General features: G+C 38.9%; 1 protein-coding gene across 11 annotated transcripts in view; it reads left to right on the top strand.

Annotated features, from left to right (window-relative positions):
- Nucleotides 1-14,784, top strand: part of FGD4 (FYVE, RhoGEF and PH domain containing 4) — a 245,328-nt gene that overhangs the window by 183,676 nt on the left and 46,868 nt on the right. For all 11 annotated transcript variants that reach the window (XM_019452406.2, XM_019452407.2, XM_019452414.2 and 8 more), the window contains 5 exons: nt 1,329-1,467; nt 3,727-3,785; nt 4,120-4,266; nt 10,573-10,745; nt 14,692-14,722. In XM_019452406.2, coding sequence (XP_019307951.2) covers nt 1,329-1,467; nt 3,727-3,785; nt 4,120-4,266; nt 10,573-10,745; nt 14,692-14,722 — 549 coding nt within the window. The remainder of the gene's footprint in view (nt 1-1,328; nt 1,468-3,726; nt 3,786-4,119; nt 4,267-10,572; nt 10,746-14,691; nt 14,723-14,784) is intronic.

Here is a 14,784-nt window from a genome sequence, read left to right as displayed (position 1 = left end):
GAGATGACTAAACTTATAACATCAATATTCTACACTTTATTAAGTAAAGTTATGATTTCCTCAGCTTCCATGGTGATTTCAGACTCTATACTTTTTTCCTGGTCTACAGTAATCCCTTCCAAACTAATATCCCCACATCTCCCCACTGCAGTAAGTTAAGTCACACTGCAGTAAGTTAATGTTAACACATCTCAAATCTAATGCTATTGCTCTCCTACACGAAAACCTGCATTAGATGAAGCAAGTCTAAATAATTCACCTTGACTTAATTACCCCATATTACCTGTTCTTCCTCAGCCCCTGTTTCCCCATACATATCTTATTGCCAACAAAACTCAACATGTTTCATGCCTGACTGTTGTTCTCCAAGGTCCCTCTTCCTGCCCTTCGACCCCGGTCTTCACTTCCCTTTGCACCAGCAGCTGTCCTTATCAGAGTTCATGTTGAATGCTCTCTTGTCTGTGAATGCTTTAGTTTCTTGTTTGCTTTGAATGCAAACATCATGTCTTAAGACAACTTTTATACCCTGCAGTGCCTTGATCATGGTAAGAGTCTAATAACTATTTTAATTGGATTCCTGGTTTGTTTAATATGAACAAGAACATGTCTTATTTTTCAAGTAATCTTTTCCCTGTCTTAACAGCTTATTGAAAGCAAAGGCTATATAGACTCAATTTTGCTGTAAGAAAAGGAGATCTATTTACAGAGTTCAGTTTCTAATGGAAAAGTCTGCCGTGACCTAATGAAAAATTAAAATTTTGTGACAGATACTAAGACACTCAGATCTTGTCATTCTTCTCTGTGGAGTCTTTAAGTTCAAAGGAAATGACATTTATGGTAGCCTTGATATTAAACAGTTTCTGCTGAGTCCAAAGTCATTTAACGCAGTTGGGCCTAGTGAACCTCATTAAATACATGCATCTTTTAAAAATCTCTGGAGTCTGATTCAATAATGTGACCACACAAGCCTTTCTAGTGACTGATTGAAGTGGTTGCCAGCAATCTGAGAATTTTCTTCCTTAAAATTCTACTTGATTTTTCTTTCTGTTCTTACTCTAGTTTGGTGGGCCTCAAACTTCCATGGTGTAAGAAACTGGGATGTTTTCAAATGCATCTTCCCAGGCCTGAGCCTCAAAGATTGTGGTTTCATTATTGGGGTGGGGTTCAGAATTTGCATTTTAATAGTGCCTTAGATCAATCTAATGCAGGTGATCCACAGAGCACGCTTTGTAGGGAAATCCTGTCCACGATTAAAGTTCCGTATGACCGTTTTTAGATTGGCCAACTTAATTTTTAAATCTTTCTTTAAAAAACCTCTCTCATTATAGAGACAGAAGGTGTGCGGGAGCTTGACTTTGCAGCACCACATGCTAGAACCTGTTCAACGGATCCCCCGGTATGAGATGCTCCTCAAGGACTACCTAAGGAAGTTGCCCCCTGACTCTCCAGACTGGAACGATGCTAAAAGTAAATGCTCCTCCCCCACCCCCTTTCTGCTCTGGGGTAATCAAGTGGCCAGGAAGGCTTGTGGTTAAAGAGAGAGATAGGTCTCACAGCCAACTTAGTAAGATATTGCTGCCCAAAAATAGCCTCATCGGAAATTGTCATCAACAGCTCGATTAGGCAAGCACTTCTGAGCCCAGATCCCAGGTTTAGAGAAAGGCAAATCACATTTCTCATGCTGATTTCATGTTAATCTGAAACAGTAGTCTTAGAGACATCTGGAATAGCAATACACAATTACCTTCTCACAGAAAGAACACAACCATTCAGAATTACTGGTGCTGCTGGTTAATTAGATAGGTTGATACATACCAAGAAAGCTAACATGACATTTACTGTGTAAAAATAACCTAAGCAAACTTGGCTCTACCTACCCTGAAAGAGAAGAGAAAGTGATGCTTTTTAGTGTCAGTTAACATTTTCTCAGGAAAACTTTATTCCTATTCCTCCAGTTGCCTTTTATTTTTTCACTGGTTCCTAATGAATGATTTTTTTTTTAAGACTCAGGAGTTTCAATACTTTAGCTTTCTCAGGTTCTTTCAAAAAATCAAAGCATGCGACTCTCGATCTAGGGATCATGAGTTCAAGTCCCCCGTTGGGTGTATAGCTTACTTGAAAAAAATTTTTTTAATTAAAAAAAAAAATCAGGTAACTGAAGGGAAGAATGAAAATTTAAGAGATAGGGATGGCTTAGGGTCAAGTACTAACAGTGCTGCTGTACAATCTTGAAACATTGGTACTTTGCTAATAATTGCTTGTCTTTATTATAAATGAACCCTGGCAAGAGATGAGAACACAGAACACAATCTTTGGTCTCGGCACCTGGGTCTTTTTTTGAACACAGGCTTTCTCTGATGCATTTCTCCTGCCATCCAAGTGAGTCAGTGACCACAGGAACTTCTCTTCTTCCCTTTCTCCCTTTACGGTTTAGAATTATCCTGACTTGACTTCTGTTTTCCACTTCATGCCCACTTCACACTCCTCTGGGCTAAGTGGTTGGTTTTGGCGACAGAATTAGTGGTAGGACTAAGGGTGGGATGACTGCTACTCTTCCTCAAACTGCTGATCCCAGGCTATTTTGTTTCCCTCTACCTTGGAGCCTGTGTGACATGCACAGCATTCCCCAATCAGGATAGTTCTCCAAAATCTAAATAAAAATTCAGTGTCTTCTAAACTCAAAGACTTAGACTTGCCCTAAGGTGGCAGGGTCAAAAATGAGACCGTTAGCAACACTGTAGGGCATTTTATTTCTCTCTTTGCTTTCCCATTGCTCCTTAAACTAATATCGTAAGGAAATCACAAAAGTGCTTTTAGAGACCCAAAAGAGAGGAGAAAGCAACAAAAGTGCATTCTGTTCAGCCACGGAACAAAGAAGAGAATTGGGTCCAGAAGTAATGAGGTTGTTGTGGTAACAGAATTAAGCAGGCTGTGGTATTCCTAAGATAAAAAAGAAAGAGCAGGACATGATTTAGGATTGAGGGCATTCCCTGGGGTTGATCCTCCAGGAGGCCTCAGCCTCCAGAGCCCTTCCCCAGCAGCACTGGGGCTCCTACCTTGCCCACACCAGATGGCTCCTGTTCCCACCTCTCCCACTGCCTCCGCAGCAGAGCCTTCCTTCAGCATTGTCATCAGCTGATTCCCCTTTGCCCGACCAAGAATAGAACTGTGAATATGTTTCACCAAAGAAAGTTGGTTATGCGTGGTGGTTAATTTGCTTATAAAACTAATAAAATAGTACTGCTGAAATGTTGTAGGACATTGAATCAGAAGATGTAGGGTCCAGTGTGTCCCTACAGTATCATAGTTGTGTGACCTTGGCCAAGCCACATCACTCGCCATTCCTTTCATCTGCCGAGTGGAGCTAACAGACTCTCCATTCAAGGTTGTGGAAGAGTTGAGTGACGTAATATATTTGAAAGCATGTGGCGAAGTGCCTTATGCCAATCTAGTGTACATGGTAATTGTTAATTTTGAAGGTCCGTTATCTGGGTCCTATATAAAAATGTCTATGACTATTTACGAGGAAGTATCCTTCAAGTTCCAAATAATCTGCTCACAAATGAAGTTCTGAAAGTATTCATTTTGTAAATGGAAGTTGCCCCTGCTTTTGGTGTCAGATGTACAGTCTCAGGTTTCTTCTTACTATAACGTTACGTTATTCAACTATCTAGTAGCGTCGTAATGACAAAATACATTTATTTACTTTTCTTTTTTCCCATTTAGAATCACTTGAGATTATATCTACGGCAGCAAGCCATTCTAATAGTGCAATAAGAAAAATGGTAAGTAATTTTCAAAGGAGTTGGAAGTCTTCTAATTAGATAATTGTCAATAATATAGTCTAATGTTATCTGTAGGTTTGGACCAAAATGAATTGGTAAAGGTGAACAAAAAAAAGATTATTTATAAAGTGTTCAGTGTTATGTGGAATAATCCTGTCCTCTTTTCCCCCCTGTTTCAATTTGCTCGGAACTGACACATTTTATACCAAATTTGTGCTTAGTCCCAATCCCTTCTGCATTATTTGGATTTTAGCTAAGGTCATTGTATTATTAAAGGCACGAAAGTAAAACCTCCCTTTATTTGGTCTTGCTGTATTTTGTTTTCATTTCCTAGGAGAATCTAAAGAAACTCTTAGAGATTTATGAAATGTTGGGAGAGGAAGAAGACATTGTCAATCCTTCAAACGAACTCATAAAAGAAGGACAGATCCTGAAACTCGCTGCTCGGAACACATCAGCACAAGAACGCTACCTTTTCTTAGTGAGTATTCTAGTGTGAGCTGGTCACGTAACAGTAATTCAGAGACGTGGTTCTGTACATCTTGGAAAAGTAGGATGCTTGTGTGCTCACCAAAGCAGTTCTGTCTAATCTGGTTTAGTCAACACTGTTAGGATTCCACATAAGACAATGTCCTTTAGTAACTGAAACTTGTTCCTTCAAGGACTCAAATCTTAAAGTATTTTAAAAATAAATTTTCTGTGTACTTACCATGTGTCAGTTACTTCAGTAACCTACAGTTGATGACAACTTGTCTATGATGATCTTAGCCATCAGTTGTGGGGGCAGGGTATGTTTTCTCAAATTTTCCTAGTTTCAGATTCACTCTTTCCTTCAGTTCTTAGAGGCTAATGAGTACCATTTTCTGACAAGTGTTCTCTTTCGAATCCTCTCTGATCACTACTTTAATCTTTCCAGTTTGAGGAAGTATATACTCAAGGTTGTGAAGCTTATGCCTAAAATATCTCTGAAAAATGCATGAGTTTGCCACATAGTTCCTTTACATTGGAGGCAGTCCCTGTCCTTTCCTTTACTTCCTGGAAATGACATTTAGTCTGGGGCTTATCTCAAATGTTAAGAGCACTTCCTGGGGCATCCAGGCCATTATGTTTTTAGTCTCTGTTAATTCCAGTTCCTTTCTATATCTAATGATGTGATAATAATCAGAATAATAGCTAATGTGGAGTAACAATAAGCTAACACTGAGTAATAGCTAGTAAATGTTAGCTATTGTTGTGATTGTTATTATCGTCCAAGAAACCAGACACATTGGTCATGAGGCTTGCCCAGTGAATGGCCCACGATACCTTCTCAGGATGTTACTCACATCTGACTTTCTGGTGCAGGACAGTCCTCTCATCAGCCATACTATGAGTTTATTTGGGAGCTTACAGGGTTTTTTTCCCCTCTGGTTACAGCCTCCTTTGATAGGAAAACTTATAGGAACTAATTACCATGCATAGTAGTATTCAGTATCTCTCATTTTTCAAAAAGAACATTTGGTCACCCTATTTATTACCTAGCAGCTCTTCCAAGTTTGTATACAACTCAAGAAGATTGAAAACATGTCAACACAAAACTTGTATGTGAATGCTTATGCAGAATTATTCATAATAGCCAAAATATGTGGACATACGGATATAGTGGTATATCTATGCAATGGAATGTTATATGGCAGTAAAAAGGAATAGAACACTGATACATGCTATATGAATGAACTTTGAAAGCACTTTGACAAGTGAAAGAAGCCATTCCCAGAAGCCCATACTGTATGCTTTCATTTATATGCAATGTCCAGAGTAGGCAATGGAGAGAGGCAGGATGTAAGTAGAGGTTGCCTAGGGCTGGTGGGGAAAAGGAAATGGACAGAGTTTCCATTTGGAGTCATGAAATGTTCTGGGAGTAGATAGCAGTGATGCTTGCACAATTTATAGCTATACCAAAAACCATGAATTGTCATTTTAAAAGGGTAAATTTTATGGTATATGAATTATATCTCTATAACTTTATAAGATTTATAGATACTATCCAAATTAACTCCAAAATCTTCATTTGAGATCAACAAAAATACTTTACCACTGAGAGATCATACAGAGAGCTAAAAATGTAAATCTAGGACTTGTGATGCCATGTCAGGGTTCTGAGCTCTAATTATTTTGAAATGTATGATTGTTGTTTAGGTACAGTGAGACCACTAGATCAGGAGAAAATTGCCATGAAAAAGATCATTATACGCAGAGATTCCTCAAAGGAGAGGCTTGCCATACCATGGGGGGGGGGGGGGTGGTTACACAAGAAAGCATCAGAGTCCATAAGGAGACAGAGGAACCAAACAGAAAATGTGAGCAAGAGTGTTTATTATGGGTTCAGTGAGAAGGAATGGGCAAGACAAAATAAACAGACTTAGGATTTGCTAGTTTACATAATTCCATCAGGCTCTGGGGTATATACTGGCTGTTGTCTGAGTGATTAGGGCAGGGGAATACTGGCCCAGGGTGTAAAAGCTCAAAAAAGGAGGTGGTTAGGGTATGGCCTCTGGATTGGTTGGTTTCCATATGAAAAGCATGCATGTAGGTCACTCATTTACTACTTCTAGCAAGTGGATAACCCGAAGAAGGACAAATCCCTCCATTGTCAGCAAAGCCCCAAGATGTCAAAGCATCAAAAATACAGATTAGGGACGCTTAGGTGGCTCAGTCAGTTAAGTGTCTGACTCTTGATTTTGGCTCAAGTCATGACAGTCGAGTTCCGTATCGGGCTCTGCACTGACAGCACGGATCCTGCTTGGGATTCTCTCTCTCCCTCTCTCTACCCCTACCCTGCTCATGTGCACTTGCTCTCTCTCTAAATAAATAAATAAACTTAAAAAAAAAAAAAAAAACAGATTAAAAAGACATGCTTAATATACTATTTGGGGCAAAATGCCTGGGAGTTAATGTCTTCCCTCTACCAATGTCTTCCCTCTGCCTTTCCCCTTCTTTTAGGTGCTTAGGTAATTTCCTTTCCCTTCTTCTGCATGATTGTTACAGTTTCAATACTTAAGCTTCTAGCTCTGTGTCTAACCAATTGCCTTGGTTTAATCTTCACATTTGAGAATTATCCTGGAAATAGTTTTAGGTTGAATATCTTGGTGCAGAGCCAAATTAAGCAGCTATTTGGAGGACAGATGGCAAGGAGCCTTGGGGAACTACAGCCATAGTGTCTTTGAAGAAAGGACCCATCTCGTTCCACTTATTATAAGCTATCAAACCTCTCTTGCCGTTGCCTCCCCGGAGAATGGAGTCCTAGAGCAAGAGTTACTGGAAAGCCGCATTCGTCTTGTGAAGACCATCTTAAAAGCATCTCTGTAGGTCCGTTCTCTTGATCCCAGCACGCCCACCCACCTCCATCCCCTGCACTGTTCTTGTCGCGCACCCTCCTCTTGCCAGCACACTTTGCTTTGCATAGAGCATTTTGGTTTTTTATACATAGTAACCTCAGCAACCTTTCTTATTTTTGTCTCTAGAAAGAATATGAGGGCTAGTTTTCTGTGTCCTTCTCTGGTGGTATTATTACATTTCTCTAAAAAAGCCAAATTGCATTTAGAATCTGATTTCAACATTCAGCTGACCTTCATGTGTTTGCACGTTTTCTTGCCTCCACACCATACTTGTTTGTATTACTGCAGTGTATTCTGTTGACTAAATTATATAACCACACCTGATATCTGAATGTTTAAAAAAAAAATCACTAAGCTATCCTACAGAATGACCCGGGAGGTTTTTATTTTTGGCCCTTTGGAGTTCTAGCCTTTATTTGCCTGTAGCTGGACAGGTTTTGATTTCCCTCCGCCATTCCATGACTTATTTAAACTTTGAATACAGAGCAGGCACTGGAAATTTTCTCCAATAATGTACTTTTTTCTTTTACCTTTTAAAACAAACTGGAATGAAACTGTCACTGGCGAGACATGAAATTGAATTGTTTCAGTTAAATACACATTTTAAGAGACTTAATATGAGTAGTTGAGGACACTGGAGATCAAGAAGGGGGACTCGCCCTGTGTTTTTAATAAAATTGAGACTGGCTTCTAGCTTAGCACTTCTGGAGCTTGCTCACCAGCCAGAGATTACATGTCCATAACGACTTCTGAGCTGTGGCCATGGATAACAAGGGATCTCCTGCACCGAAAGGGAAAGTCAATCTACTTGGTGCTGCACTTGCTATCACTTCTTCTTCAGCACCAGCAGAAACCCAGAGGCAAGGTGATAACGGCTTTCACCAAAGGAGCAGGGTTCACAGAGGGAACAAGAGTGACTACCTAATTCCTGTACATAATATGGCATCTGCTACTTCGTAAGCACTATTTTATGTCTGTCAAGAGCTCTTACTTTCAGCTGTAAGAAAGAAGAAAAAAGGTATTTATTGATGAGCATTAGATTGTGACATGAGTTCTAGAAGGGTGATAAAACAGTTATTGACCATTGAGAACGTAAAGCCCCAATTAGGAAGACTATATAAGAAGGGAAACATAATCTTGCAAGTGTAAAACAAAGAGAAACATCGTTCATAAAACAGTCTGTCATCTTGCATGAGTGTTAACTGCAAAAACCAAATGCCAAGAATTTCCACATTCATGGACGGTGTTTCTATAAAATAAGAAGACTTTGCTGAACTTTATAAAGTGAACTGGGTACAGCATCAGATAACTCAGAAATTTTATGGCATGACATTACATTTGTCACTCAATTTGCAGAAAATGAGGCTGTTGTTGCTGTCTTGAAAGTTGAGCCCTGTGCATGTCGGCGGCTCTCCCCTTCCTGCTGCACTGTTTACAGCCTGGACCAAATCCACTCCTGAGATGGCCTTCGTACAAGATAGAGAGAAATGTTAACACAAACAGCAGCAAGCTGTTGCATTAACCAAGCTGGATGGTGATGAGAGCCTTTCAGAGTGTTTTCAAATCCCTAAGTCCTGTGTACTGCAATGAGGCTAGTGATTGCCATACTTAGAACACAGCGGACTGTTAATAATAGGGCATAGGTCATTAGGGTTCTCTTCTAGAAATGTAAATGTGAAATGTGGTGCTGAGATGCATCTGTTAAAGTGTATTTAGTGCCCTTTTATTTCCATTGAGGAAATGAAATTTATGATGCTGGTTACAGGATGTTGCATAATAATGCACAAGGAACAACCGATGAGAAATTTGCTTTCAGAATGAGTACAATGGACAGTGTCACATAAACAGGTTGAAATGTTTTCAGAACCCATCAGGATTTCTTGTCTTGATGGCTTAGGTGGAGCCAAATGGGACCTGGTTCAACAGGATAGTTTTCTTCATTTAATCCTCTTAACAACCTGTGACTTTTAGAGATAATTATCCTGAGACAGGAGAAGTTATGTAGTGCATAGTCCCCAGTTGCCCTTGTCTTCCAAAAATATATGTGACTCTAGAAACAGTGTAAGAGACAATAATAGGAAGAAAGAAGGTAAGTATGGACCTTCTTTAGGAATCTGCCTACAGATTAACCTAAGTATTTAGTCTTTCCTCTTTCTGTATGTTTTAATATACTCAAAAGTAAATTAAATGCCTCCCCAAACTTACTGCTTGGTCCTGATTAGCAGGGGTAGTTCATTGTTGACTAGAAATGAGATATTATACAAAGTTTGATTCAGTTTTCAAAATAAAGTCCTTCATGTTACTTAAATTTTTTTCAAATGTTTATTTTTGAGTTAGAGAAAGCACGAGTCGGGAGGAGCAGAGAGAGAGGGAGACAGAGGATCTGAAGCGGGCTCTGAGCTGACAGTAGAGAGCCCAATGCGGGGCTCGAACTCACAAACCATGAGATCATGACCTGAGCCAAAGTTGGACGCTTAACTGACTAAGCCACCCAGGTACCCAGAAGGTCCTTCATTTTAAAAGCAGATCTGGTAAAGCAGATCTTTAAAAACTTTTTGCCAAAATAGATGACTTCTCTATTCATACATGACAAATTCTTAAGATGTGGGCCAATATAAAACAGTAACTTCGATTTTTATGTAGGGCTTAGTGTGCTAACCCCACATGTTCTAAAGTAATAATTTGGGTTTTTTTTAACCTAATATTAAACACACAAAAATAATTGCTAAAAATTACTCTTTTTCTCTAATAACTATTGTAGACTTGCTTTGTAAGACACAACAATTAGAAATTTTGATGCCTAAGGGCTTCAACTTATGTGGTTGAGAATTTCAGGTCCTGGTATGTGGAAAGTCCTTAATAAATTATTGCTGAATTTAATTGAACTAATTTTCTTAATAGTACAAATGATGATTGATTTAAATATCAATAAACTATGAAGGGCACCCAGTGGCTCAGTTGGTTAAGCGTCCAACTCTAGATTTTGGCTCAGGTCATGATCTTGCAATTTGTGAGATCAAGCCTCACATCAGGCTCTGCACTGACAGTGTGAAGCCTGCTGGGGATTTTCTCTCTCTCTCTCTCTCCCTCTCTCCCTCTCTCCCTCTCTCCCTCTCTCCCTCTCTCCCTCTCTCCCTTTGCTCCTTCCCCTCTCTCAAAATAAATAAAAACATTAATAATTAATTATTATGAACCAATAAAGAGAAATATGTTATAAATTTTAAAATAGGGTAATTTTGATATAGGCCTAAAATCTCAATATAGTATTTCAATAATTTTGCTCACATAGAAAGTATGATATTCCCTAGAAATTCCTTGGAATTTTTGCCTAGGGCTACTTTTCGTATTGGTCACTTTCCTCTTTCTTCTTTGTTTTCTTACTTGTTGATGTGTGTTCTGTCTCCTTGCAGTTCAACAACATGTTGCTGTATTGTGTACCAAGATTCAGCTTGGTGGGCTCTAAATTCACAGTTCGAACCAGGGTTGGCATCGATGGAATGAAAATTGTAGAGACCCACAATGAAGAGTATCCACACACTTTCCAGGTATCTGGAAAAGAGAGAACACTGGAGCTACAAGCCAGGTGAGAGATTCATTCACACAGCTTTCTACAAGCATTGGAAGGAGTTGTAGGACAGAATAATTCTGAGGATCTTTCCCAAGTGAATACTATAGACCTCTGGGAATCTGGTTGGCATAAGAGAAGTAGTAGAAGCTCTTAAAAGGCAAGAATGATATCTTCCCTTTTGATTCCTCCGTAGTGCCTAGGATAGTGGTTTTGAGACGGTAAAAATTCAGTAAGTTACTTTGCCTCTTCAGATTTACAGGGTGCTCAGAGAATGAAGTTGTTGCATTCAAGCCAGGGTTTTGAGACTTGTAGGAAAAGGTTCTCCCCTAACACTTCCTCCCTCCGCCCTTCTTTTGGGTGCACAGTGTTTATTGATGCTTATTATTCCATGCTAAATGTTGAAGCATCAACTGTCAGTCCTTCAGTGTCTCTGCATTTGTGGGACTTGTTGGACTTTGATGGAGAGAATATTCAGAAGAGGCAGGGTAGAAAAGGTAATGATTCTCCTGACACAGTGGAGGATACATGAAGGGGGCCATTTAGAGCCCCCTTTCTAGTGGCCTCTAGAAACCAGGACTTCTGGAAGGGGTGATTCTTTTTTGCATGCTTTATTGAACTGGAAAGAAGGCTAGAGTTCTAGCATCCATCTCTCTAACCTAACCATGTTTAGAGGGGAAAAAACAATGAGAACCACTACAATGGATCATAGCTACCTGACGTGTGAACCTCTGGGAAACAGCATGCTGTCGGATTTTGAAATATCTGCCTTAGAAGACTGTCATCCATTTATCCTACAAAGACCTGTGTCATGGTGAAAATTGAGAACCTTCAGAAGGTCACAGATCAGAGGGTTAAGTACCAATCCTCACTCTGATGGTTCTGATACCCCAGGATCTGGAGACTCATAGAGCACTTCTGTTCCTTTTTGTTCTGTTGTACCTATAGTGTAGTTCTGAAGCTCATATGAATTCATCCTGGATACTTGGACTTAGTAACCATAAAAGCTTGAAGTTCAGACTTTCAAAAGAGAATAATTCATTCTGGCAGGAATCTGCCCAGGGAATCAGGGAATTAGTGATCTTACAGTTAGGGGAGATCCAGCAGGCTGGGAAAATTTGAAGAAATAGCCAGCCAGTACTTTGGTTTCCCACAGCAAATCTCTACTGAACCTGGCATTACTTAGGGAACTGCTAGGGGACTGCTCTGAGGATTAGAAGGTGGCATTTCAAGCATGAATTAAAAGTATAGAGGACTTGGCTTTGAGTGCCATGGTTTTCCGACTTTATGGTGGGTTTTGGGCCCCAGCCATTCAAACCCAAGGGAAGAAGGTATTTTGCTGTGCTTGGAGGTTCCTGACCTGAATCCTCACTCAGAGCCTGACTCACTGAGTGACTGGTTCTGGCAACGGGGAGAACTTATCAGTAGTTCTGACCCTCAGAGAAGTTTTCATTGCAGAAGAATGAAGTGCTGCTGCTCTGAAATACCAGCACACTTCCAAATCTGCAAACCTGAGACATGTCTAAACAGCAGAAGAGAGATTATCAAGGTTTCAGGGATTGTCTAAATGGGAACTCCAGCCTTCCATTAGCAAGTGGGCTCTTTTCTCTTGAGGATGGGGCTGATTCATGAGGAATTTTGGTAAGTACAGGCAGTAATCACTTTGTAGAGTTCCAGTATGCAGTACTGGATACATTTCAACTGGTATTGAAAACACGGTCATGTTTCCTTAAATTTCCTCTTCCCCTAATCGCATTGCTGCACTTATATCTATGATTACATGGTGAATCAAAGATCCAAATTAAGTGATTACTTTTCATCCAGTCTATGATTCTTTCAAGAATAGAGACAAACATTGAAAGTCTCAGAACATCAGAGTGTTACAGAGATTGCACGGAGCCCAAAATTGGATGTATGTTTGGACATATTTATAGATAATTCACTTCTGAAACCAACTGGGGGGAAAAAGGATTCTGCTTTTCTTGCAGAATGAGTCAGCCTTAAGACTGACCTCCTACAGAAGCTGTGGGACCCACTTTGCACCATGAGTTTGTGAAATCTGGATTAAAAAATTACCTCTTCAGTGTTTTGTCATATAAGCTTTCTTCTAGCATGTGCTTTGAGTAAACTAAAACTATTTTCAGCTTTTCTCAATTAACACTTTGGTGGTGTACTTCAGAATGATGTTATCTGAGTTAAATTAGTTTTGAGTACATTAAATGGATCTTTTATACCACATCACTGTGAACACATTGGGGAGACATACTTTTTTGGAAAACTCAAGGTGCTAGATCCCTAATTAAAGAGGAACATTTCTCATGTTTGTTCATTCTAGTTTACTTTTATTTAAAATCTTTTAGGTTAAGTTTAAACTTTTAAAAATAAGTTAGTTTTGAAAATTGAGACACATTACTAATACCATAGGAATTGGTGAGGCCTTGACTTGAAACTTTCTTTGTACTGTGATTTCCTTTTGGGTGTATTTTGTTAAGTGAAACTTGTTAAACTTTTTTGTTAACTAAATTTTTTTCTTAAAATAAAGATTTTTCCACAGTGACCAAAAAAAAAAAAAAAGAAGGGAAAAAAAAAAACCTCTTACATTCTACTTCCTCTTCCATATTTAAAAGAATATAAAGTATTCTGTCTTACATAGTTTTTATTTCATGGTTTTATGTTACTAAATGTATGTAAAAACATAGTAATAAGTAAGTTAGAGGAGTAAAAAATCTGCCATGACTGAGAAAGTAAAACAAAAAGCATTAAAGACTTATCAAGTTTCTTTGCATTTAAAAGCCTGAGAGCAGCTAGGAAATAACTATGATTACAAGGCAGTAGAAATAATTTTATCCACACAGGCCACTGCAGTAGGGAGCAATCTTTTTTGAGGAGCAAGAGTGAAGCCTTCCCCAGTAAGAGTCTTGGTCCAAGGATCCCCAGGTGAACAATAAGCAGAATCTTCCATTTGACAAGCACGGATTCCAGCTGCATTCTTGGCACATCATGATGCTCAAGAATAAATTTGCTAGAAAGATGGATGATGTCACAAGAGCCAAGCTCCTGCTAGACTCATTTATATGTGACACCTGTACGAGCGAGGCATGTGACATTCAGGCTGGAACTCAAACTCAGCCCTAGCCTAGCAAACACATGCAAACAAATGGAGCCCCACTCTTTTGACATTCTTCAAAATCCCCCAACTTGAAGATCTAGCTCAGGCCAGAGTCTACTAATGAGGACTTTTCTAACACATTCTGTGACAGCAGCCAGCTGTGTAAGCTACCTGCAAGGGAGATGAAATAAAGAGAATTTGCCTCAATAGGAAAAAAGAAGATTTGATTATAGTCAAGGAAATTTTTTTTTTCCCAACAGAAAATTATTAAGTACTAGAGTCCATTAATCTGTGAAACTTCCTTCCTACAAGCATCTAAAAATTTTGTTTTGCTTTATCTGTAATAGGTTAAGTACAGTATTGCCTAAAACTTTCTAGCAAAATTATTTATCAGAGGAAATATTAAATAGCTCCCGAAGACCTTTACAAAGATATTTCAGATTCTAGAGGATACATGTAATGTTTTCTAAGATGAACTGTGACTAGTAGCCTTTGAAAATCTCGTGTGTTTTCTTAAAGGTGAATTGGAAGACTAGTTGTATATCTGGTATAACTACATCTACGTTACCTAATATGTTCAGCTAGATGATGGTTATTAAAAATAACATCAGGGCAGTATATTAATGGAAGCTAAACTTAACTTTCCCACTCAAAAATTATGTGTACCATAATTTTGTTTAAGAATTTGTTTGTTCACTTGCCAAAGATTCTGTTTAATTTTTGTTGAAACTTCTTCCTGGACATCCCTGAATTTTCCAGAAAGTTGAAACAACATCAAAGCATAGTTTTATTCTTATTCACAAGTTATAACTCATTAATGTTTTCTGCATTCACTTATATTCTGTTTTGTTTTAGTTCTGAGCAAGACAAAGAAGAATGGATCAAGGTAAACCGGATTTCTATTTTCGTTTTTGTTTTTGTTTTTTGGTAACCTTTGTGTGTGTACAC

This window comes from Panthera pardus, unplaced genomic scaffold, assembly GCF_024362965.1.
Source record: "Panthera pardus isolate Hobbes unplaced genomic scaffold, ASM2436296v1 HiC_scaffold_6, whole genome shotgun sequence".
NCBI classification, from domain to species: Eukaryota; Metazoa; Chordata; class Mammalia; order Carnivora; family Felidae; genus Panthera; species Panthera pardus.
The sequence above is the reverse complement of the archived record's forward strand: the minus strand, read 5'-3'. Positions and strand labels throughout refer to the sequence as shown.